The 25,938-nt window shown below is 40.5% G+C and overlaps 1 protein-coding gene across 3 annotated transcripts in view; it reads right to left on the bottom strand.

The window, feature by feature from the left end:
* Nucleotides 1-25,938, bottom strand: part of UTRN (utrophin) — a 577,733-nt gene that overhangs the window by 73,041 nt on the left and 478,754 nt on the right. For all 3 annotated transcript variants that reach the window (XM_045009515.1, XM_045009516.1, XM_045009517.1), the window contains 3 exons: nucleotides 21,139-21,340; nucleotides 11,078-11,163; nucleotides 4,814-4,971 (listed from right to left, as the gene is read on the bottom strand). In XM_045009515.1, coding sequence (XP_044865450.1) covers nucleotides 4,814-4,971; nucleotides 11,078-11,163; nucleotides 21,139-21,340 — 446 coding nt within the window. The remainder of the gene's footprint in view (nucleotides 1-4,813; nucleotides 4,972-11,077; nucleotides 11,164-21,138; nucleotides 21,341-25,938) is intronic.

Here is a 25,938-nt window from a genome sequence, read left to right as displayed (position 1 = left end):
TTAAGTTTCGTCTAATGGAGGAGATTCAGTCCTGCCTGGAATATCATGCTAGCTGGGGGCTTCTGCCTCATGTGGTCGCACCTACCCTTTGCTCCCATGGCTCATGAAGCCTGGACAATAATAAGGAGCAGTTCAACATAGGCAGATCAAGTGCATAATGGTGGTAGAATGTGCCTTTGGACGTTTAAAAGCTCACTGGCACAGTTTACAAACTCAGCAAAACCGATATTCCCATCGTTATTACCGCTTGCTGTGTGTTCCACAATATCTGCGAGAGTAAGGGGGAAACGTTTATGGTGGGGTGGGAAGTTGAGGCAAATCGCCTGGTCACTGATTACGTGCAGCCAGACACCAGGGCAGTTAGAAGAGTGCAGTAGGGCGCGCTGTGCATCAGAGAAGCTTTGAAAGCCAGTTTCATGGCTGGTCAGGGGGCTACGGTGTGAAAGTTCTGTTTGTTTCTCTTTGATGAAAACCCACCCCCTTGGTTCACTCTACTTCCCTGTAAGCCAACTGCCCTCCCCCTCCTCTCCCCCCTTTGATCTCCGCTTCCAGAAGCAATAAAGTCATTGTTGTTTCAAATTCATGCATTCTTTATTTATTCATCACACAAATGGGGGGATAACTGCCAAGGTAGCCTGGGAGGGGTGGGGGAGGAGGGAAGCACAGGGGTAGTTGTGGAGGCACCCCCTAGAATGGCATGCAGCTCATCATAGAAGCGGCATGTCTGGGGCTCTGACCCAGAGCGGCCGTTTGCCTCTCTGGTTCTTTGGTAGGCTTGCCTCAGGGGGAGGGATAGCATTGGCCTGCTAAACCCAGGGTTGTGAGTTCAATCCTTGAGGGGGCTACTTAGGGATCTGGTGCAAAATCAGTACTCGGTCCTGCTAGTAAAGGCAGGGGGCTAGACTCAATGACCCTTCAGGGTCCCTTCCAGTTCTAGGAGATAGGTATATCTCCAATTATTATTATAAGTTTCATGCAGCGCTGCTGCAGGTCGCTGTTATAACCTCTGTCCTTCATGCCCTTGGAGATTTTTTCAAATATTCTGGCATTTCGTCTTTTGTAATGGAGTTTGGATAGCATGGATTTGTCTCTCCATGCAGCAATCAGATGCAGTACCTCCTGTTCAGTCCATGCTGGAGCTCTTTTGTGATTCTGGGACTCCATGGTCACCTGTGCTGATGAGCTCTGCATGGTCACCTGTGCTGATGAGCTTGCCACGCTGGCCAAACAGGAAATGAAATTCAAAAGTTCACTGGGCTTTTCCTGTCTACCTGGCCAGTGTATCTGAGTTGAGTGTGCTGTCCAGAGCAGTCACAATTGAGCACTGTGGGATAGCTCCCGGAGGCCAATACCATCAAATTGTACCCATACTACCCCAAATTTGACCCAGCAGGGTCGATTTCAGTGCTAATCCCCTCATCGGGGAAGAGTACAGAAGTTGATTTTAAGAACCCTTTAAGTCAACAAAAATGGCTTTGTCATGTGGACGGGTGCAAGGTTAAATCGATCTAACACTACTAAATTTGACCTAAACTTGTAGTGTAGACCAGGGCTTTGAAATAAACGTTTTTTTAGAAGGAATTGGAAAGTCAAGGGAAAGCAAGATCTGCACTGAAAGGCTACCTTTAGAAAAGGCACACTTGCCTGCTGACGTAAGACGTGGCGACAGGCCACCTAAAAAGCATAAAGTATTTGAGTCTAATTACTCATCATGGTGAGGCTAAAGGAAGTGATCTACAATGTTTAGGACTTTTTAAAAAAACAGCCAACATTGTTAATTTAAACTAACATGTAAAAAATCTAATATAAATAATAATTTAAAGTAAATGTATAGGCAGCCAAAATATTATCACACTTGTTCCAGGTGGCAAGCAAACATGCTTGTGAAGTCTGAATATGTTGAAATCAGTGGAGAAACCTTGATAAAATGGAAATATATTAATCATATTTTATGATTATATGGACCTGTGCTGTTGTTCTGAGTTCATGGCAAGATAAATCAGACACAGCCTAAAAAACATCAGTGGTAAGTAATAATGCATGACCAAAGTGACTCCAAGATTTTTAACCTTCTCATTGCCCAAATGAATCCCTCTCAGTAAGTGGGAACACCAAGGAAGACAGTAATAATGAGCTCTACCCATCGGTAAGGACAAGATAGCTCTGACACATCCAGCGGAAAATATCATCCAAGTACTTCTCTGGAGGAGAGGCTTAACTGGGAGGGTCCACCCGACAAGAGAGATGTAACTTTATCATCAACAACATAATGATACCCTAGTGTGTGTTTAAAGATTATCTTGCCAGGAGGTATTATGCATACACTGAAAATCATGGAATATGAGATTGATCCTTGAGGGACAGCACATCAAATCCCTTAGTGGTGACACACAAAAAGTCCATCACCACCAATTGAATCCTCTCTTCTAGAGAGGACTTGAACCACTTGAGGCCAGTAACAGACACACTAGCAATATCTCCTATTTACTGAAGCAGTACTATGAAAGCTTAGAAGAGGTCCTTGGGGGCCAACCTGCGAACTGATCTTGATCTTAATCAACAGATTACTCATGAAACTAATTCATAGATTCCAAAGCCAGAAGGGACCATTGCTATCTAGTCTGACCTGTATAACACAGGCAATAGAACCTCCCCAAAATAATTCCTAATCAACTGGTCTTAATTCCAAAGGAAGACCAGAACCCACATTGGAATCTACCACTTATCTCTTATAAAACAGTTTATACCACTCAATCTTTCTAAGCTCTGAACTAGTAACAAGGGACTAAAGCACAAAAATGACTGAAAAAAAAAATCCCAGAAGCTGCAATAAGGAAAAGTAAAAGAAGAGATGTTGCCTCTCTTCCAACGAAGTCTTCTAACATTTTCTTTTGTAGGATTTAATAAAGTCACAATACTATTAAATGTCTGACATTTCACTTATGGAGATTGATTTATATACAGCATAGTGACTTCTTAATCCCTATCTGAGTCTTAGCATTGCTCAAAGACAGCCACATTCTCAAAAATAATAAATGCAACCAACGTAATTATCACTACAAAACAGCTAGAGCCTTGGGCATCCTTTACAAATTCAAAATTTGGTTGTGTTCCATTAGAACGTCTTCTCTTTCCTCCTATCTTCCCTAAAAAGACAGACATCCTCTGCAGCCTAATCAACATCCTGCATGCAGCTGAACTGCAGTCCTGTACCATGATCTGTCTGTTGTATAAAGACTCCAGACATATAAATGACTATGTTGCAAACATTGTGAAATTGCCCGCTCCCTTGTCAAAAAACTAGCACTAAGTCATCTCCTGATGTGTAGGGTCAAAATTACTAATAACATCGCTCCCCTGAACTGCTGAGATGAAGCCTTGTTCCAGCAGAAGAAAGAGTGTTGTTCCCACAATATAAGGCTGCCCAGAAAATGTAATGCAGGGTAACTGCTACCATAAGTTTTAACAGGGCTGAAGGCTGCCAAGACTGCCATAAGTCTAAGGGTTTTAAGATATATTCAGATGCACTCAGTATAATTTTGTGGATCTTTTCCTGCACTGATAAGTCATTCACTGGAGTTACCTTTTAACAAAATACTCAGCTCCTTGTTTTCTAGAGCATGCAGGTCTCTGAATAAAACTTAACTGATGAATATGTTTTTAAACACCCATCTGTCTATTTTGTATATGCCTTTTAAAAGTGGAGATCAGGAGCATACTGTACTTCTGAGAGGAAGGATTGTCCAGTGGTCAGGGCACTAGCCTAGGACTTGGGAGACAGAGTTCAATGCCCTTCTCTGCAACAGACTCTGGGATTCTGGGTGAGTGACTAAGCTTCTCTATGCCTCAATTCCCCATCTGCAAAACTGGGATAATAGTACTTCCCTATCTCTGAAGGGTGGTGTGAGGATAAATACATTAAAGACATAAGTGCTTTGAGATCTACTGATGAAAATTACTATATAAGAGGTATTATTATTATTTTCAGTATGGCCATTATCCAAATACAGCCTCAGTCAATAATTTGACTCATTTTCCATACAACCCACGAAGAGAAAACAAAAACCTTTTAAAGACATTTCAGATGTCTTAGATGGTTTAGACACAACAAATCCTGCATCTTGGCCTGCAGGGTTAGACTAGTTGACCCTTGTGGTCTCTTCTAACTCTGATGTTCTATGATTTGTGCGAAAGACAGACAGAGAAGAGTCGTGGTTACCACCTTAAAATGGGTTTTAAATGTGTTATTATGGACTGGGCTTACTCTGTCTTTTTTCTTTACTACAAAAACAACCCTTACATTGTAGTTTTGCCATTAATCGGAGCTATAGGTGTTACTGAAAATCACACCACTTATTAAAGTATGTAACTGTGGATTCAGGTGTCTGCCTTTACAAATCCAAGTTTAAAAATTTTGGCCCATAGCTGAATTACTTTAGAGAAAATAAAAATGTGTAAAATTATTTTTTCACATCTGTAATAGGTATTTCTCAATATAGCTCTAATGCATAATTCTTTTTTGTTTTCCAGGGTGATCCAGTCTATACCTTGAAACCAGTGACATATTTTAATTCTTGATCTTCCTTCTGTTGGTCTTCCATGAAAGAGCTTCATTTAATACTCATTCTAATTACATATTTGGATGAAATATACTGTGTGCCTTTTATTATTTTTACACTTTACTATGAAGAGACTGTCTGCTAATTCCACAGCTGATTTTGACCTAAATAAAGTTTGTGAATATAAAAAGAGGTATAAAACAAAAAGATACAGCTGACACATTTCATACATAAAGAATGGTTGATGATCTTACCTGCTGGAAGCAACTACGGACACTGGGTTCAATATTACTGCCACCAAAAGCTGCTACTTCTCCAAGCTGCCGGGGGATCTGGATGGCATCATGAAGCAGAAGGCCAAGCTGCCTCTGGTCACACATTTCTGTAGGCCCTGCCACTTCCTTAAAGAGATCTGCAATACAGACAACAGTCGATGGCTCATATGGGAAAGTCATTTTAGTCTCAGTCTGCTTTTTTTTTCTTTTCCCACTTCAGCTCTATGGGTTTAATGAATATTTCCTATTCTAAATGTAATTACAATGGGTCTGATTCTCCCATGGCTTACAACCGTTTTATCCTAGTGTAAATCAATTAACTTCAATAGTATTTTTCCTGATTTACACTGGTGTAAATGAGGACAGAATCAGACCCAGTAAGTGTAGTTTATGCTGTTTATTTTAATATTCTTTAAACAAGAAGTGGAATAAGCATTACCGTATTGTAGCTCCCAACTTACAATCAATCAACTATTTGATAAAAATGTGGGAAATACCACAAAACAAAATAATATAGTCAGGGGCGGCTCTAGGCATTTTGCCACCCCAAGCACGGCAGGCAGGCTGCCTTCGGTGGCTTGCCTGTGGAGGGTCCGTTGGCGACCGGCAGAGCGCCCCCAGTGGCTTGCCACCAAAGGCTCTTACATAAATTAAGCTGTCATGGGATAAAAGGGAAGGTCCTTTCATGGACTGAGAACTGGTTAAAAGACAGGGAACAAAGGGTAGGAATTAATGGTAAATTCTCAGAATGGAGAGGGGTAACTAGTGGTGTTCCCCAAGAGTCAGTCCTAGGACCAATCCTATTCAATTTATTCATAAATGATCTGGAGAAAGGGGTAAACAGCGAGGTGGCAAAGTTTGCAGACGATACTAAACTACTCAAGGTAGTTAAGACCAAAGCAGATTGTGAAGAACTTCAAAAAGATCTCACAAAACTAAGTGATTGGGCAACAAAATGGCAAATGAAATTTAACGTGGATAAATGTAAAGTAATGCACAGGGGAAAAAATAACCCCAACTATACATACAATATGATGGGGGCTAATTTAGCTACAACGAGTCAGGAAAAAGATCTTGGAGTCATCGTGGATAGTTCTCTGAAGATGTTCACGCAGTGTGCAGAGGCGGTCAAAAAAGCAAACAGGATGTTAGGCATCATTAAAAAGGGGATAGAGAATAAGACTGAATATATTATTGCCCTTATATAAATCCATGGTACGCCCACATCTCGAATACTGTGTACAGATGTGGTCTCCTCACCTCAAAAAAGATATTCTAGCACTAGAAAAGGTTCAGAAAAGGGCAACTAAAATGATTAGGGGTTTGGAGAGGGTCCCATACGAGGAAAGATTAAAGAGGCTAGGACTCTTCAGCTTGGAAAAGAGGAGACTAAGGGGGGATATGATAGAGGTATATAAAATCATGAGTGATGTGGAGAAAGTGGATAAGGAAAAGTTATTTACTTATTCCCATAATACAAGAACTAGGGGTCACCAAATGAAATTAATAGGCAGCAGGTTTAAAACAAATAAAAGGAAGTTCTTCTTCACGCAGCACACAGTCAACTTGTGGAACTCCTTGCCTGAGGAGGTTGTGAAGGCTAGGACTATAACAATGTTTAAAAGGGAACTGGATAAATTCATGGTGGATAAGTCCATAAATGGCTATTAGCCAGGATGGGTAAAGAATGGTGTCCCTAGCCTCTGTTCGTCAGAGGATGGAGATGGATGGCAGGAGAAAGATCACTTGATCATTGCCTTAGGTTCACTCCCTCTGGGGCACCTGGCATTGGCCACTGTCGGTAGACAGATACTGGGCTAGATGGACCTTTGGTCTGACCCGGTACGGCCGTTCTTATGTTCTTAAGAGTGGGTAGGGGGAGAGAAAGGTGATCAGACGATGGTGATATAGGTAAGAGATTAATTTTTTGCAAACTGGATTTGTTTAAATCATTCACAATCCCTCCCTGTGAATGACTAACCCAGGGAGACTGACAGTGCTGGGGCCAAGTGTAGAGAGAAGTCAGGGGCACACAGCACCAGCAGCTGGTCTGTGCTCTGCTGGGGAAAGGAACCTCCTTAATCAAGAATACAATAAGCCAAAGCTCTAGCACTTTCTGACCAAACTGACTTCAGCTAGCCTAGAAACAGGAACCTTGGCAGGTGAAGATGCTGGCAGTGGTTCTGGTACTGAGTGGGGGCAGCAGGGGACAGCAAGTTGATAGTAGTTCTGATGGGGAACACTCTGTGTCTGTTACTGTAGTAGATGAACCCATCAATCACTCTCTGAGGATTCCACAACCCATAGACTCCAAGAGATTGTGTGTAGGCTGAAACCAGTAAGTAGTTTAAACTGGAAAAAAAAAGGTTCCCCTTCATCAAGATGGGCAGGAAAGGTGAGATGGGGGAGCTGAGAGCTTAGACATATTAGAGGTATGGGGGAACCTAATCTAACACTCCCAAATTCCTGAGAATGCACACACAATGTTCTGATTAATACAATTCTGACCTAGCTTGGAAGAAGAGTCTTTGAAGAACTATGACCACAGGTCAGTAACTACAGTGCACACTAGGCAGTGCAAGAAAGTTTGTTCAACAGTTTATCATTCCCAGTAAAAATTCCACCACAAGCGTGTTGTCTGTGTCTTTTGCTGGCAAAGATGGTGGAGCCATCAAATTACATATTTAGCACTGTCAAATCACAGCCATTCAAGCAGCTGCAAAAGGGCCCAGTGACAGAAACTCCACAATTACAATGAAATATGGCCTTCAGTAGAAGCATAAACAGAGAAAAATGTATTTAAGACTAATTTAATTTGTTCATTCTGAACCAAAAGCAGAGATCTTTCAATGAACAGCCTTCCTTGCAGCATCCCAAATCCTACAGTTCCTGAGCACTGCATGGCATCGTCCCAAAAGCCAAGGAAACTGTAATTTTCAGATTTTTCTGTCAGTTTCTAAACTTGTTTTAATTGCCATTCACACTAAGCCTCATATCCTGGGGATGAGTTCCAGATTCAGTACCAGAGTTCAATAAATAATTAACAACATATCATTTATTCAAGTAAATTTACCTTTGTTTTCTGCTCATGAATTATAAGCAAGCAGAATGTGCTTTTTTTAAAAATGTATTTGTTATTTGAATTTTGCTGATTATTTTCAATTGTGGAGTGAGTGCAAACAATTTTCTGTGACTACCTGATAATCAGTCTTCAAGTTATGTTTCTTAGTTGTGACAGGTCAGATAAGTCACGTAGTGTTGCTTCTGTTTCCTGTCTGGATGAGTGTGAAAGAACTCAGTCATAAAAAACTACATGTGAATTTAAGCTTTGGTTTCTGTGAATACTTACATACGACTTTGAAATTTGCTTTCCAAGAGTATTTGTGCCAGTAGAACTAAATAACTCATAAATGGCCTATTTTTTCTGCAGTACAAATGATGTTATGTAAATAACTGATAGTAATAATAGTAATGATACTATATAAAATAACTGATCGTAATAATAGTAATTAATAGCAGGCATTTTGTTTATCCTGTTCTTAATATTTCAGAATTAGACTAGGTTTTATAGTTATTAAAGCAACTAATAAACATTTTAACACATTCATTAACTCTTTGTTTGCTGTATACCTCTAGTCTCCAGCTCGGGAAAGCACTTAACCATGTTCTTAACTCTACCTCTATTCAAGAAACCACACAGGCAAGTGCTTAAAGTTAACCATAAGGATTTTCCTGAAAATGGATGCTTTCTTGAACTGGGGCTTTAATTGTGTACTCTTTTTTCTTAATACAACTAGGAATTTTATTTGATAAAGCTTATATCACCTACACAAATCCACAGTCTTTAAGACTAACAGATGTATTGGAGCATAAGCTTTCGTGGGTGAATACCCACTTCATCAGACGCATGTAATGGAAATTTCCAGAGGCAGGTATAAATATGCAGGCAAGAATCAGTCTGGAGATAACGAGGTTAGTTCAATCAGGAAGAGGGAGGTCCAGACTGATTCTTGCCTGCATATTTATACCTGCCTCTGGAAATTTCCATTACATGCGTCTGATGAAGTGGGTATTCACCCATGAAAGCTTATGCTACATCTGTTAGTCTTAAAGGTGCCACAGGACACTCTGTTGCTTTTTACAGATCCAGATCCAGACTAACACGGCTACCCCTCTGAGTCTTGCAAAGAAGACTGAGAAGCAGTTTAATTATATCAGGAATTGCTACACCAAAACATATTTTCAGAATGCATCTGAGTCAAAGCATTCTTAACTGTATGGGACATGAACTTGGCTCTATGTGGTTGATAGATAAATAATAAACTAATAACGTAAATGGAAGAGTAGCCCAGGGGAAATTGTTCTTTATTTCCCATAAAACCAACTTCCCAAAAACAGAGCAACAGAGGAAGATGCTACCAACAATCTGTGTGGATCAGTTGCTTTGAGACAATTTGACCACATTAGATAACGCTTCCACCCCTCTAAAGAAAAGTCTTGTATTGTGACAAGCTCTGGAGGTTCATCAGGAAGTGGACACTAAAGCTGACAATTATGAATTGTCAAAACCCGAAATACTGAAAAAGAATATGGAAATTAAAATATAAAAAGATATTTTATTTTAAGTAACAGAGTAACTGTTGAAGTCCTAAAAAAACAGATCAGAAAGCTATTTAGATATCTAAAGTCTCTTTGATATGATGAGTTTTAGAATTGAACTTGTGATTGTCTTAGTACACAAATCTTCTGAGACAAGTAAGCTAACCTTTTGTGCCCCCAAAATACCAGAACTCTTTACTTTAATTTGTTTCTGAAGAATGCTGTAAAAGTGTAAGTCAATTATGCAAATATGTACTGGTGGTCAATTGCCACTTTTGTTTTGTATTAGAAATAATTGCTGAAATTTACCTTCACCTAGCCAATTTACTATTCAACTTAAATGTTCGTACTTAGTCTCAATGGGAATATTTGATCAACAAGGTCTATTTTACATTGTTGAAGGCAATTTTGAGTTTGGAAAAAAAAATCAACCTCTATTCTAGTCTTTTGGTTAGCTCTTACCATTTTATCACGGGAATCTAACCCTTAGATACTACAATCAGCTTTTCATTTTTCACAAATCCCATTCTGCTGCCTTATTATGAATTTTGATTTGTTGTATATGGACTCAGCCCTCCCCCTTGTTCATGAAAACAAAGACCAATTCATATGAACTAAACTATGCTAGGGAATTAAAAAAAAATGTACAACATGCTGGGGAGAGACTACGACTGTACAAAATCACAGACGTTGAAATTGGTCCCAGTGCACAAGATTTTTGCTAATGTAGACATAGTAATCAACAGTTTACATGAAAGTGCTCTTTAAAAAAGCAAGTAATATATTCCCAAGGAGCTCCACAGTTTTCTGTGAAAGGTATAACAAATATTCTCTCGATATACTTTTACTTACTTCTGCTTCTGTGAAATGTGTCGGACCGCTACTCCCATAAAAACTAATTTTAAGTTCCATAACTCCATACTGTATTATTAGCCTTCCCCTAGGATTGCACTAATCCTTTGTTCTGAATTACTTATAAATACTATACAATAGAATGTCACTCCATGTTTCTGCAACTATTTTTGCTACATGTTGCTAATTTACTAAATGTTTTCAAAATATTCAACATCCTCAAAAATTTCAAAATATCTAAATCAATATAACTTCATGCCTTTTGTTGGATTACATTGGGCAAGGTTTTGGCAGGAAGTTCAGGTGATGGAGCAGTATCTGCAAAGTGACAGTCATCCTTCCGCAAACAGACACATTTAATGTAGCTGCTGTATTTTGGTATATTTCCTTGCAGCAGTTTATCAAACCTATGCACCTGTTCCTATCAACTCTGACTTGTTTGATTTTTCCATAAACTGAACATATGAATGTTGCACTATTTTGTTAAACGGGCAAAGTACATAAAACAAGACATTTTTCTGGCTTCTCCATAGAAACCACGTACAACCACTCAATCCCGCTTTACCATATGTCGTAACTGCATAATTTACAAGTCACGGCATAAAATCTACTTGCCCACACTTTATCACTATGACTGATGACAGTGCAAAAGCTAATGTTAATCTACTATCGCATCAAGAAATATTTCTTATCCTGGGCAAGAGAATAATTATGATTTTTGTTTAAATCATGTCTGTCTTTTAATATAAAAAGTACAGATTCACACATTTTATGGAATAAGTTCTTACTTACATCTGTACTTTTCTTCTAGAAGACCCTTGGAAAGAGACATCAACCCAATCTTCAGGGACTGCACTCTGATTTTTCCAGTCCGCCCCCTGAAATTGCACGAAGCTATTAGAGAGCTTAAACACAGTTAATATTATAATATAGGTTCATTCCAAATTCAAAACACCTGGCAAGTTATACAAACTATACCTAAATTCTTTAAACAAGATACTTCAGGTCTTTAGAACTGATAATCACAATAAGAGAATTCTCCTTCACAAAAAACCCTCAACTTGGGTATGCGTCGTCTTAACATTTCACATTACCCCCAAAATGATGAAATTTAGCACTATAAAATCATAGCATTATTTGCTAAATGTGATTTACAGAGCAAAATGTACACACCAGCAGACAGCTGGGAAGCACACTGCACAGTGAGAGATGGGGTCTGTAAAATGAGGCCAAGCTCTGATACTGTACAGATTCATTAATGTTTTTCACCCCCTGTGCTTCATCTCTCTTTTAAAAACATTTTGGTGTATAGGTGCACCAGTACATAAACAGTTGAATGTATATGCTAATTAGAGAATGTGGAGCTGTTCGCAATATGACTTCAGACTCATGCTGTTTAAAAAAAATATCAGGATACACACTGGGCTCCAAATGATACAATTTTAAACCTATAAGCAAAATGCTGTTCATAATTGATACTGATGTGATAAAATCAGGAAATGGAGAGAAGGCACCATAATTAAGAAAATTCAAAAGCTCATTGCAAAAACTGCACTAATTAAGCACTTGCTGATTTTTGCCTTTACTAATGACCTTTCCAAGACTGAAAAATATGCACATGCTTTTCCTTCATTTTTGACATGGTGTGCATGAGAGGAGGTGTTAAAGCAACACACACTACACACACTTTTTGTTTATTTGAAAACAAAACCTTGTTTTGAACCAAAAAGTGAAACAATGGGAAATTTGTCAAAACCGATCCTTTCCCGTGAACAGTTCTTATTTTGATAAATTGTCACTTTCTACTTCAAAAAATGTTGTCAAAAAATTCTGGACTAATTCCAGTCTCAATCTCCCACTCCAGGCTCCTAGTCCAATTTCAGAATCCCCCATCCACCCCAATTCCTTGTCCTCACCCCTATTGCTAACCAATGCCAGTTCTTCCCTCTATATCCCAGCTCCTTGTCAGACCCACCTTCCCTTCCCCAGCAATTCCTTCCCTCCTGCCTTACTGGTTCTCTGTCCCAGCCTTTTTGCCCAGCCAGATCAAATGTTTCTCTTGGCTCCTCATCCAGTCTCTGTCTCCTCGTCACCTACTGGCTCACATTCCCATACAGCGCATTTTCCTCCCCAGATCCCGGTCAACTTGACCAACCAGTCCTAACCTTCCTTCCTGCTGTTAATCTTAATCGCTGCCGACCCAAATCCCCAAGATCAGTTTCTCTCTCCCTTTGTCTTGCCAGCCTCCAATCCTAGTCCCCCTATCTGGTCTCCTTGTCTCAATCTACTCCTTCCAAACCCCAAACGTGCTTATTGCTTTAATCTACTCACACAGGCCCTCACAGACAGGATGGAAGAGGAAGCTGCCTGATTTGAATGCAGAGGGAGAAAGAACCTCTCTTTTACAAAGGCCTATAAATTGGTCATATTTGGGTGTATTTTTACAGGAATAGGAAAACAAACATCCCTAACACCAAGGCCACAACTCTTCACCTTCAAGTCCCTGCTCCAAAGCATGGAGATGTTAGAGCTTTTCATAGAAAAAGATCACCAGAATTTTTTTAGCCTGGACAAAACAATGTACTGTGACAAAGTTCCTCCCCTACCTTGGTGGGTCTTATTGGTGGATTTGCTCACCTCACAGATTCACCCTGTGGGTCGGGAAACAGCCCAGAGACCTTCCGCTCTGGTAGAAGCCACAGTCCAGGTCAATTCCTCCTGTGTTTGATCAGGAGTTAGGAGGTTTGGGGGGAACCCGGGCCCACCCTCTACTCAGGGTTCCAGCCCAGGGCCCTGTGGACTGCAGCTGTCTAGAGTGCCTCCTGATACAGTTGCGCAACAGCTACAACTCCCTGGGCTACTTCCCCATGGTCTCCTCCCAACACCTTCTTTTTCCTCACCACCAGACCTTCCTCCTGATGTCTGATAATGCTTATACTTCTCAGTCCTCCAGCAGTATGTCTACTCACTCTCAGCTTCTTGCATGCCTCTTGCTCCCAGTTTCTCGCACGCACTTCCTCTCCTTTGGCTCCCTGGCGGCCTGACTGGAGTGAGCCCTTTTATAGCATCAGAGGGGCCTTAATTAGAGTCAGGTGCTTAACAGCCTCACCTGATTCTTAGCAGGTTAATTGGAGTCAGGTGTTCTCATTAGCCTGGAGCAGCCCCTGCTCTGGTCACTCAGGGAACAGAAAACTGCTTATCCAATGGCCAGTATATCTCCCTTCTACTACTCTACTGTTCCCAACTGGCCTGGGTCTATCACATTATTTTTCCCTAGCCTCATTTTCTGAGAAACAGCTGAACCATTTTCACTGTTATTTTCAAAAAAATTCACACATGGAAAATTTTAGCCCAAATAGTTAAAGTTTTGACAAAGTTATAAACAGCTGAAAACAGGGTTCTATAATGAGAAGTGGATAATCTTAATAAGGTGCAGTGCTAGCAGCCTGACCTATAATTTGAACCCAACACTCCTGAGTCCAACGTCACTATATTGATCTAACGACATTTGGTATGACACAACTCAAATGCATCATCGTAAAGATTACTTGGACAACGCAATGTAATTTATTGTGCACCTATCACTGGAGCAACTTTGTTTATTACATCACTGTGGGATCCTAACGGGGAAAAAGTCCATAAAACTACTATAAGATATGTTGGAGCAAAGTTGCCAGTTCTTGATTAAAAGAGCACAATAAGTGAGCCAGCACTCACTGGAATTCGCTGCCATTTGACCTAATTTCAAGTAAAAAATTGGGACAAGATAAAAAATTACAGTAAATACAACATCTATGAATGGATCATTGATAATTTTAGAACAAAGCCATGATTCTTTGTAGGAAGAGCGAACCACAAAAGAAAGATAATGAGGCAGCTCTAGGAGAACAGCTTTGAGTCTTACAGAAAAGCTTGGGTATGGAACGTTGCCTAGCATACACATCCCAGAGAATTGGACATACAGAATGCAAGAAAAAAGCACACCCAGCCTTTCAAACTGGCATTCATACAGAAAGGACCCCTCACTTCAGGAGACCTAGACATTTGAAAAGATTAAATTTCCCTCCAAATTTCAACCTGATAAAGTAGTTACAAAACCAGCAGAAAACCCATACAAGTTTCCTTATGGCTACTATGTGGTTCATTTAGGGTTCTTTGAATTACTTTCAGATAATAAGAATGGGTCATTGACCACCATAGGGAAACATACTATACACCAGGCATTGTGTACACCTTAACACATGTGAAGCAACTGCTTCAGGGGGTACTATAGCTTGTTAGCCCATTTCCATATAAGTGACTTCCCAAGATTGGACAATATATGATATCCATAAGAGAAAATCTATTTATTTACTTACATGTGCTTTCAGATTAATTAAATTTATGCAAGTGTCCTAGTGTAATAATCTACCTGTGAGATTTATTAAAAAACCCATACGAAGTACTTGACTTCTCACACACACACTTATCTTACCTCAGTAAGACATTTAAGACCATTTCACATTGTACCTATAAGTTATATTTTCAATACTGTATTTTTAAAGGTGTTCTGGACTAGCCAAAATTCTCTTAAGGAATCAAGTTTAAGGCTGAAACTATTTACAGGCAGATGCTAATCAACAAAATAACCTTTTGGGTCCTTGAGAATGTAAAGGTTGCAGGGAGTCTGCTCCTTTTTTCTATCTAGCTTGAAGAATTAATAATTCTCAATGTGTCAGAAAATACCAAACACAACAGACTTCATTGTTGCCAACAGTCTCTAAAAATAAATTGCTTTTTAAATGGCCACATACATCAGTAGGTGAGTTTTATTACAAACTGGGAAGTTGTTCAATCTGCAAACCACTAATTAAATCTCAGGTTGATAGCAGATGACAAACAGATGCTTTTGTAGGAAGTTTAATGATTTGAAACACTGTATATGTATAACACCAATGCAATCAACAAAGGAAATGTCAGGAGACAAATTATTTCCTTTCTAAAGGACATTTCAAAAACGGCAATTTAAAATGATTTCCCAATCTTTAATATTTTTGGCGGTGGAGAGTGAGGGGGGTGAAGATGGAAAGAGAGAGAATATTTACTCTCTAACTGTGAGAGCAAGAAATCTAATATTTTTCATATTTTGTACCCTAAGACTTCTTTAATCAGTCTAAAGAGTTTAGAGACATCATATCAACACTTTCAACACAATAACCAAATAATGTTCCAATGATAAATACATAGGAATCAGAAGCTAATATTCTCCTTTGACACTATTTTCTGATACTAAGCATGCAACAGCTTCCAAGTCAAGGAATGTATCTGAACCTGCCCCTCTCTCTGTTTTCCACTGATACATTTGTGATGAACTGGAAAAAAATGTCTGTACTGTTTCTTATGAATATTGTATGTGTCTCAGTTTCCCTGTTCAATTGTATATTGCTGCCTGCCTGAATGCATAGAGTTAGATCGAAGGAAGCTGTTAAGGGAATGATGAGAGGCCCAGAAGGAAAGTTAAATAGTGACATGATAAAAGAGCCAGGTACTCAGCTTCAAGGGAGTTAAAATAACAATGGCTGGGCCATCAATTGAGGGAAGAAGTCACCTAGCTGGGTCCATCCAGGCTAGGATATCCTGTAGATGACTCTGGAGCTGTGGGATTATTCCACTTTGCAGAGTCCTAGAGCCCAGGCTCAAGCTTGAGCTCAAATGTCGGTACCACAATTAAACAGCCTCCTTAGCCCAAGCCTTGTGAGGCTGGGTCAGCTGTCACAGGCCAGCCACAGGTGTCTAATTGCAGCAAGGCCGCCCAGAGGATTCAGGGGCCCTGGGGAAATGCAATTTCAGGGGTCCCTTCCATAATAAAAAATATCAATACTATAGAATACTATATTCTCGTGGAGGCCCTGAATTGCAGTGTAGACATATCCTCAGAGACAAGAGAAGGCTGCAAGGAGCCTGGGCTTTTTCTCCCAGCTCAGAGATGGAGAATAAACCAGACTTGCACCAGTGATGAATAGAGTGGTTAAACTTAGGTAAGAGAACATGCACATAGGTCTCTGTTATTTTAAATCCACTTCTCTAAGCACTGTGCATCTTTTGTTTTAAAGAAGCTCTCTTATTGCAAATGTATGCTGTCACAGGCTCCCAAAGAGAAACCCCATGGTGTGGGTGGTGTCTTAGAGACCTTGGAAGGGAGGACTGAAATTCTCTTATTTCTCCACAAGCAAGGCAGCGTTGTCAGCATAATCTTGGTCCGTGGTACCCATCGGGCTGCAACCAAAGACTTGATCTGAGGCGGGGCAAACTGTGGATGCCACCCCAGGAGAGGCAAAGGCCTGAGGCTTGAAGTTTGAGGAGGTGCACTCAGAAAGACCATTAGTGAACCTAGGCTGGTAATAGTCACATTCTTATCTTAGGGCACAGCTTTCAGACACTTCTGTGGCTCCCCTTCCCCTAAGAACTTCACAAGATAAATACATGGTAGGTAAAGTCCCTCCCTAATTTATAACTGCTGGTTGGTCAATCAAAATGTAAACGAACCTAAGAGGGGTGAGGGAGGAAATTCTCCTCAGTAGGTCGGAAGAAAGGAACTTGGCACTCGGGAAGATGGGAATTCCTCCTCTCTCAAAGGCCCACTCTGCTGGGGGTCAATCCTTCTGGGCCCACCCCAACTAATCATAAGTTTTTGGGTGACAAGAGCATATGGAGAGAGTTCATGTGCTCCCCATATGTATCCCTTCCTGGGGGATCATGAGGGAGGAGATCTGTAACAATGTGTATAGAAACTGATTAGTAATGTTTTAATGAAAACTGTGTATTGGTGTGATTTTGGGACGGTTTTACTGTATGAAGTTTAAACCAATAAGATGTAATAGCAGATGCTCTATTTTGCAGTGTATGTGGGGTTGCGGGGAAGGGAAGGGAGTACTTAGGAGATGCCTCTGCTCTGTTCGTCTTGAAGTGGGAAGAGATATGTGACGACTTGGGGAATCTGTCTACGTACAACATATGAATTCTGACTGATTTTAGGAAATCTACGAATTAACCTACAGTGTGTATTAAAATCTGCCATGCACTGGCAGGGATCATATCAGATATCACATACCCTATCTGGAAACAGCTACAGGACAATCAAAGCAGTCATTTACATGGAATGACTCTGCCTGGCAATACAGCAAAATTTGGCCAAGCTGCAGGGAACTGGTTTTCTGTCCAGTTTATCTGCAGGGAGGAGGGTTGGAGAAGTGGCAATGCTGCAGCAGCAAAAAAGCAACAAAGAAATAATGTGTTGGAACTGACTTTGAAAAATTCAAACTCTGAGGTCCATGAAACACAGAGACATACTTTCAATCATCAGATCTGCTAGAGGGAGCTTGTTACAGGGGCTGAGAGAATGAACCTGAAAGCTGATCAGGAGAAGTGGAGAGTCTGAGGACCCTGAAACAACTGAACAAACACTCAATGAGCACTCAATGTAGTGGGGACACTGGAAAGAGGGATTTTATGGGCAGATGTTATTTTTGTATGGATCCTTGCTTTCTCTATGAATGAAGTGCGTAAGTGAATGAGTGAGTGAGAGCGCGTGTGCATGTGTGTGTAAGAACATATTTTGCAAAGACTCTGGGCTCCCTGCTAAAACTGGCATATGTCCCTGAAGGATTAAATGTGTACCCACGAGGGTGGAGCCCTGGGAAAGGGTGTGCTTAACTTACTGGGGAGACCTGGGGTTCAGCACTGGTCTTGGGGACTAGGGCAGCTAAATCATGGGACTCTACTTCTCAGAAGGGGTATTAGGACAAGGAGTCTGCACCCTGGGAGTGAGCCTAAGAGGCTAGAGCCAGAGACGCAGCCTGGATGTCTGACTCAGTGCGCTGAATGAGAAACACATGGGATCAGTGTTAGGATCCAAACAGGTGAGTGTCCAGCAGGGGGAGCTCAACCAAGTCTGTGACAGAAATGTAAGCTTGGAAGACTGATTTAAGGGAGAGTAAACATTTCACTGTATAAACACAAACCACAGAAAAATATTTCCATTGATAAGCAGTAAAATTTACAGATAGACAAAGCGAGAAACTGCTGCTTAAGAACTTAGAGTCCCATCTTAACGTGTATATAACGTGTTGTAATGAAGGCTGCATAAAGCACGTATTTACAACTCTGTTAAAAAGAATTATGGTCTGACCCCTCTCCCCTGAATTTTCTGCAACTGTGAACATTTAAAATTATGATAATTGAAAAAGTGGTTAAAATAATCAATATTATACATCAAAATTATAAAAAAAATGAGACTCAGATTCTGACAAGCCTACAGATAAATAACTCATTAGACCATAAATAAATAACAGATGTTCTCTGTTGTAGTCCTAGAATTGTGGAGTTATTTAGATAGAGTAACTGATTAAAAAAATTCTGAGACACAAAGTGAGTGAGGTAATATCTTTTATCAGATCAACTTCTATTGGTGGAAGGTACAAGCTTTAGAGCTACCCAGAATTCTTCTTCAGATTGGGGAAGGAAGAAGAGTGTCTGAGCTAAACACAAGTTGAGATAAGATTGTTAAGAAGGAGGGGTAACATACGGTAGGCAGTCACTTGAAATGAAGTGGGCAATAGTGGTTTAGATTGCTATGCATAAAGGGTTTGAAGTGGGCAATTAAGGGTAGAAGGCAGTGTGGCATGTTACAAATTGTTGTAATGAGCCGTAAAACCCTGGTGAAGGCCATAACTTTTGATGTCTAGCAGAGTTATGAATTTAAGTTCCTAGTCTTGCCTTTTGAAGGTGTTTTGCAAGTTTCCCTTGAGGACAAGTATTGAATAGAGTGATCACTTTCTGAAAAGTGTTCTCTCACGGTTGATATGGTGTTTTTGTCTTTTATCATTTTCCTGTGAGAGTTCATTCAAGAACGTAGTGATTGTCTTGTTTCACCCACTTAGTTGCTATTGGGGCATATGATGCACTGAATGAGGTACACCACGTGTAGGATAAGCATGTGTAAGACGCATGAATCTTGAAAGGTGTGTTGTGGAGTATACTGATCATTGTAGCAGTGGAGAGATACCTACAGGTTTTCCATCTGTTGTTCTGGCTGGATCTGGTGCACTCTGAATTGATGTGTCCTGGTTTATGGGGAGTTTGCTTCTGATGATGAGCTTGGCAAGGTTTGGGGTGTGGGGAGATTTGGGTTGTCTAAAGACCAGAAGAGGGGCTTCCTGAACTATTTCTTTCGGGATATTGTCCCCATGAAATGTGTGTTGTAATTGATTGATGATACTTGTATGGGTTCCAGTGTGGAGTGGGAGGTGACAATTATGGAGAGTGCGGTCAGTGGGTTTCTTTTTCCTACAGTGAAATGAGTTCTCCTGGGGTATTTGAGTGGCCCTTTCCATGATGTAATCTACTCTTCTGGTGCAGCATCCTTGTTTGGTGAAGGAGGTTTTAAGTGTGTGAGGTATGTATCTTGGAACAAATTCTGTGGTATCTGAGTGCCTGGCTGTAGATAACAGAATTCTTGGTGCGTCCGGGATGGTTTGCAGCATTTTTAAGCTGATCATGGTGTCCAGTTGATGCTGGTGTGGGAGTGGTCTAAAGAGATTTTGATGGATGGGTGGTGGTTGTTGAAGTTGTGGTGCAAGTCCCTGAGGGAGTTTAGTTCATGTGTCCAGAGGATGAAAATATCATCTATGTATCATTGGTTTTGTGGTACATTTTTCTAGACATTCCTCCTCAAGATGGCCCATGATGAGGTTGACAAATTGGGGAGTCGTCCTAGTACACATGGCTGCAAAGTGTTTGTTATTAATTGTGAAATGGTTGCGGATAATGATGAAATGGATGAGTTTGGTGATGTGTTTTGGGTGGATTTCTGAGCATTGTGCATGACCTTGTGTGTGTTTGAGGCAAGCAGTGATGCAGTCATAGTGAGGGATATTGGTGTATAGGGAAGTGATAGTCATGACAACGATGGTGTTCTGAGGGCAGGGGGGCAGCTCTACAGGAGCCCTGCTGGCAGTGACACCAAGGCAGCCGTACCAGGCACCGCCACGGGTGGAGGAACCCTAGCTGGGATGGGTGCAGCCCTTGGGCGGCTTTGAGGTTCTTGAGAGTGGGGCTGTAGGAGACCATGAGGAGATCAGGCATGCTGCTGCGTAGGGGTGGGGTTCCAATCCTGGAAACCGTGTGGTAAGGTCACACCTGCACAGTGTGGCTCTGCGTGCTGGAAGATGGTGCTCATCAAGGGAATTATGAGTCAGGGCTGGGGACCACCGGGCGGGCAGAGTGGGGCAAGCCCATGACCCCACTCCCTGGCAGGAGCACCAGGTGGGCAGAGCAGAGCAAGCCCCTGACCCTGCTCTCTGGTGGGAGCTCGAGGGCCAGGTAAAAATGTTTGATAGGCAGGAAGTGGCACACCTCCTTCAACCTTTTTATGCTTCTAGGGTAGCATATGTAGCTATATTACACACACACACATACACATATATATGCTTGTATTCCAGGGCTTTTGAGTAGGTGGGATAAGAAACAGGCCATTTTAAGTACCCGTAGTATCACCAGTGAATCAAACAAACTCATAGTGTCACCAGTGACTCAGACAGAAGCTTTATCAATAGGAACAAATGCATGTTTTTCACTGGAGTATTAAAGTTTTGCTATCACAGCTTCTCTCTCACCACACCACCCTTCTCAAAAAGAAAATCATAAAAAAAAAATCAGACAAATCTAATCTAGAGTGCTAAGCTCTAGTATTTTCTTTTGTACACACATCATGCCAAGTACAACCCCACTGAACTCACTGTACACATGGTATACATTTTGAGTACACCACATTGGAATAATGAGCTACATGCTGTAAATAAGAACACATTACTTACGTATCATACACGTTGAGCAGCCAGTTGAGACACATATCTACACAGAGAGGAACATTCACCAGGTCCTTGTGCTTCTCTTCAAGTCCAGTGTAAATAGTAGTGAGACAACTGATCACATCCTGGACACAGAGGAGCTGGTCGTTTTGGCTCAACTTGTGCTCTTTGAAAACTTCATTTGTTCTGGTCAAATCCAACAGGTCCACTAACAACATAATAAAAAACAAACAAATAATAATGATGCCTCATCACTGTATTCAGTGTTTGCCTCCTGAATCCTCATGTCATTATAGCATTAATTACAGGCAGGTTAGCTGAAGCAGTGGCTTAGCTGTACTAACACTGATGAAGCACTCCTATTAAGCAGGAAGCTAGAGCTTTGGCTGTTTTTGTTTCTTGTTCGTTTTCTGGGTTAATTTGGGTTTTTTAATCTTACAAGCAAACAACAAAGACACTACGCTACTCAGCATACTGTTTAAAAACAGCTTACGAGAACTGTATGATCAGAGAATTCTGCCCTCAGCTGCAGAATTCAGATGGGATTCCACTCACTTTACTGAGAGTCTTCTGCATAGCTCAGAAGGCAGAATTTGGCCTTGACTGCTATGGTATCAAACTAGCATTGAAGGGCTCTAATAGTGTAAAGCTGTGCAAATTCTTTGATAGTAATATTTGACAGTAATGTGCACTAGGGATGCAATGAGGACTGATTAACTGAATAGTAGATGTAGAATTATGAAGATTTAAAAGAAACTAAGGGGTAGTAGCTTGATGTAATTTTCCAGAAAAATATGTAATTTTCATCTTATATTTTTATCCTATTACTCAAGGTGATAACATGCATAGTCATGCAAAATCTTCAGGCTCCCCCCATAAAAGAACACACTTCTGCTATGAATTTTTGATAGATAACAAGGAGTGCTGATACCAAAAAGCACACTCAAATGTAATACACCTCTACCCCGATATAATGCTGCCCTCGGGAGCCAAAAAATCTTATTGCGTTATAGGTGAAACCGTGTTGTATCGAACTTGCTTTGATCCGCCAGAGTGTGCAGCCCCGCCCCCCCGGAGCACTGCTTTACTACATTAAATTCGAATTTGTGTTATATCGGGTCGCGTTATATCAGGGTAGAAATGTAGTGATCATGAAAATCTAATTATCGGCTGGATGATGAGAAAGAAAAGAAGGCTTTTACTGAATTCTTCCAAGTCACTTTATGTAATGAAACGAGGCATATCTTTGTCTAAAAGGAAGGAAGGACAGTAAAAGCCAAATGGTGGCATAATTCTCAGTGACATCTTTAACTACACAAGTTGGAATTTTAGCAAGAAGTAGTGGCAGTTTCCTGGCATCTTTTCCCATAGTAACTACAGTATCTATAGCATGAATTTGAAACTCCATCATTCAAAACTGTTTCTTTGTGGGCAGAGTTAGTAGTGCATTAGCAGTATAGATGACATTTCTCAATGGAAATAAGTCTTGACAGTTTTAGGATGAGTTATAAATTGCTGTATATCAGTATAAAATAAGGACCCCAGAAGGGTGTAAGTCTTTGTGTAGCATGGGATGTAGCATCAGATTGGTTCAGCATGGCCTGTAAAATGAGATACACAGAAAACAGACACCATAATGGCAAAAACTAGAATGTTACTGGATGGCTAGCTATCTTTCTTCTGCCTATGAGTAATTCAGTTGAACCTCAATGTTTTCTTCTACTACATTGTTTAAAGAAGCCTACCTTCCCTATCCCCGTTTTTCCAATCCATTTTCCTACACGTCTTTGTAAAAATGAGACTAAGGCAATAGAGATTTCCTGTACATTCCTTGCTTTTCCCTTTCCGCACACATGCATATTGTACTCTGACATTAAAACACTCATCCATATAGAGGTTAGATTCTTGTAGATTGTTTCTGAAGGAGAAGTTATTGTCAGATCTCTCAGGCTTGGAAAAAAACACTACACATGCACAAGCTGGATAGGGGAGGACTCTAACTATAGCAAACTATTTGTTCGCATGGAAGCTGCTATCCTTTGCAGTATCAGGGTAACATTATACAGTAGTTGGAATGTGTGAAATACACTCCAAATGGCACACAAGAAAATTAGAATTCAATGATTGAAACATACACAGTACAATAAATCTTTTATTTCATATTTTGGGGAGTCAGAAGCGAGACTATAAAGTACTATCAATCTTCAAACATATCAAGTCCAAGAGGGTTGAAGAGTATGTCATTTTCTTCACACCCAATGTGTGTGTGAAATACAGGAGAGAACTCACAATTGTAAGACTGTCATAACTGGTGTCATCGTAAATTGTTTTATTATTCTTTCTGTGTTGGTAACTGCAGCTTCCCCAGTATTAAAATAGAATGTCTTCATCCTTGTTAGTTTATTTCATTAACGCAATGGGAACTTCCCACCCCTTTTGAATGCTAAAAAGGAAGTAACGTTGTCTGGAACTGGATGTTCCTACCACAGTGGCCTTTGCAATGAAAACCTCTGTGCAAACAAATAATGGAGCTACTCTGTTGACTGTAGGACTTGACGTGTTATACTTATGAAGATCTTCTATTAACAGCAGCGCTTAAGATCCTGGAGGAATTCAGCTTTTAGCTTTATATCTCACAATACATGAAAGAACTGAACACACTTTAAGAGCAGTATATTTAGAGCACTTAAAGGAAATATTTTATAGTTACGTAAATTAAACTAATAAATTAATGTAAGTGTAATAATGTCTTGTGTAAGACTAATTGCTTGTGGAGGAAAGAAAGAATTTACCCTATTCCAAAGTACAACACTGCTCATCTGGCTAATTGAATATGGACATAGGAGGTAATCATACAAAGCATTAGGTACATACATCAGAGACAGTATACTGAATTCTATAGACTGGTGGTCGCAACACCACTCACCCACGTGAGTGAAGTTCTTTCAGCTCACGTGCAAATCTACACCAGTGGATGAGTGGACAGAGATCATCTTTCTCCATGGCTGAATTCACTCTGCCATTCCCAACAGAGCCAAGGAGAGAGGACAACACGGGGAAGGAAGCAGTTTCCTTACCCAAACAGGCTGGGATGGGAATTTACTGCAATGGCACATTGAAGGAACATCACTGAAGTGTATTTTTTCCCCTTCTTTCCACTTATGGGCTGTTTGTTTTGATTCATTAGAAGGTAAGGTCTCAGTATGTTTGTCTAAGGCCCAGTGATGGGTTAATCCAGCCCTGGCATCCACCCCACATAACATATGAGAGAGAAAGAGCATGTCCACATGTAACCTTTTGCAGACGATCTTTATTTACGGTTTACTGTTCTTTATTTACTACAAAAATCAATCTATGGCAGAATCTACCTTTCAAAGAATAGACTAGAATGAAAAAAAATTATTATTCTGCTCGCTTACTATTAAAAGAACACAGCAAAGAGTCCTGTGGAACCTTCTAGACTAACAGACGTATTGAAGCATGAGCTTTTGTGGGTGAATACCTACTTCGTTGTCACATGCACCCATGAAAGCTCATGCTCCATTATGTCTGTTAGTCTAGAAGGTGCCACAGGACTCTCTGCTGCTTTTACAGATCCAGACTAACACGGCTACCCCTCTGGTACTAAAAGAAAAAAATTCTTTCTTCTCAAAATAAATGGAAGGATAAACAAAATTGCATCTGAGACTAAGGTTTACGATTTCAAAAGGGCTAACTTTACTAAATTGAGGCAACTATGTAGGGAAGTGGATTGGACTAACATATTTAGGGATCTAAAGGCGGAAGACGCCTGGGGTTATTTCAGGTTGAAGTTGCAGGAGCTGTCAGAGGCATGTATCCCAAGAAAGGGAAAACAGTTCGTATGTAGCAGTTTTAGACCGAGCTGGATGAGCAAGCGTCTTAGAGGAGTGATTAAGAAAAAACAGAAAGCGTACAAGGAGTGGAAAATGGGAGGGATCAGCAAAGAAACCTACCTTATTGTGGTCAGAGGGTGTAGGGAAGCAGTGAGAAAGGCAAAAAGAGCCGGGTGGAGATGGACCTAGCGAAGGGGATTAAAACCAATAGCAAAAGGTTTTTTAGCCATATAAATAGGAAGAAAACCAAGAAGGAAGAAGTGGGACCGCTTAAAACTTTAAACGGAGTGGAGATTAGGGATAATCTTGGCATGGCACAATATCTGAACGAATATTTTGCCTCAGTCTTTAATGAGGCTAATGAAGGGCTAAGGAATAGTGATAGAGGGACTGATGGGAATGAAGATATGGGGGTAGACATTACGGTATCTGAGGTGGAAGCCAAACTTGAACAGCTTAACAGAAGTAAATCGGGGGGCCCAGATAATCTTCATCCTAGAATATTAAGGGAATTGGCGAGTGAAATTGCAAGCCCGTTAGCGATCATTTTTAATAAATCTCTAAACTCGGGGGTTGTACCGTTTGACTGGAGATTAGCTAATATAGTTCCTATATTCAAGAAGGGGAAAAAAAGTGACCCGGGTAACTACAGGCCTGTTAGTTTAACATCTGTAGTATGCAAAGTCATGGAAAAAATTTTAAAGGAGAGAGTGGTTACGGACCTTGAGGCCGATGGCAACGGGACAAATTACAGCATGGTTTTACGAAAGGTAGATCGTGCCAAACCAACCTGATCTCCTCCTTTGAGAAAGTAACAGATTTTTTAGACAAGGGAAATGCAGTGGATCTAATATATCTTGATTTCAGTAAGGCGTTTGATACGGTACCGCATGAGGAATTACTGGTTAAATTGGAAAAGATGGGGATCGAAATGAAAATCCAGAGGTGGATA

Source organism: Mauremys mutica, chromosome 3 (genome assembly GCF_020497125.1).
Source record: "Mauremys mutica isolate MM-2020 ecotype Southern chromosome 3, ASM2049712v1, whole genome shotgun sequence".
In the NCBI taxonomy this organism is placed as follows: Eukaryota; Metazoa; Chordata; order Testudines; family Geoemydidae; genus Mauremys; species Mauremys mutica.
This window is presented reverse-complemented; position numbering and strand designations above follow the sequence as displayed.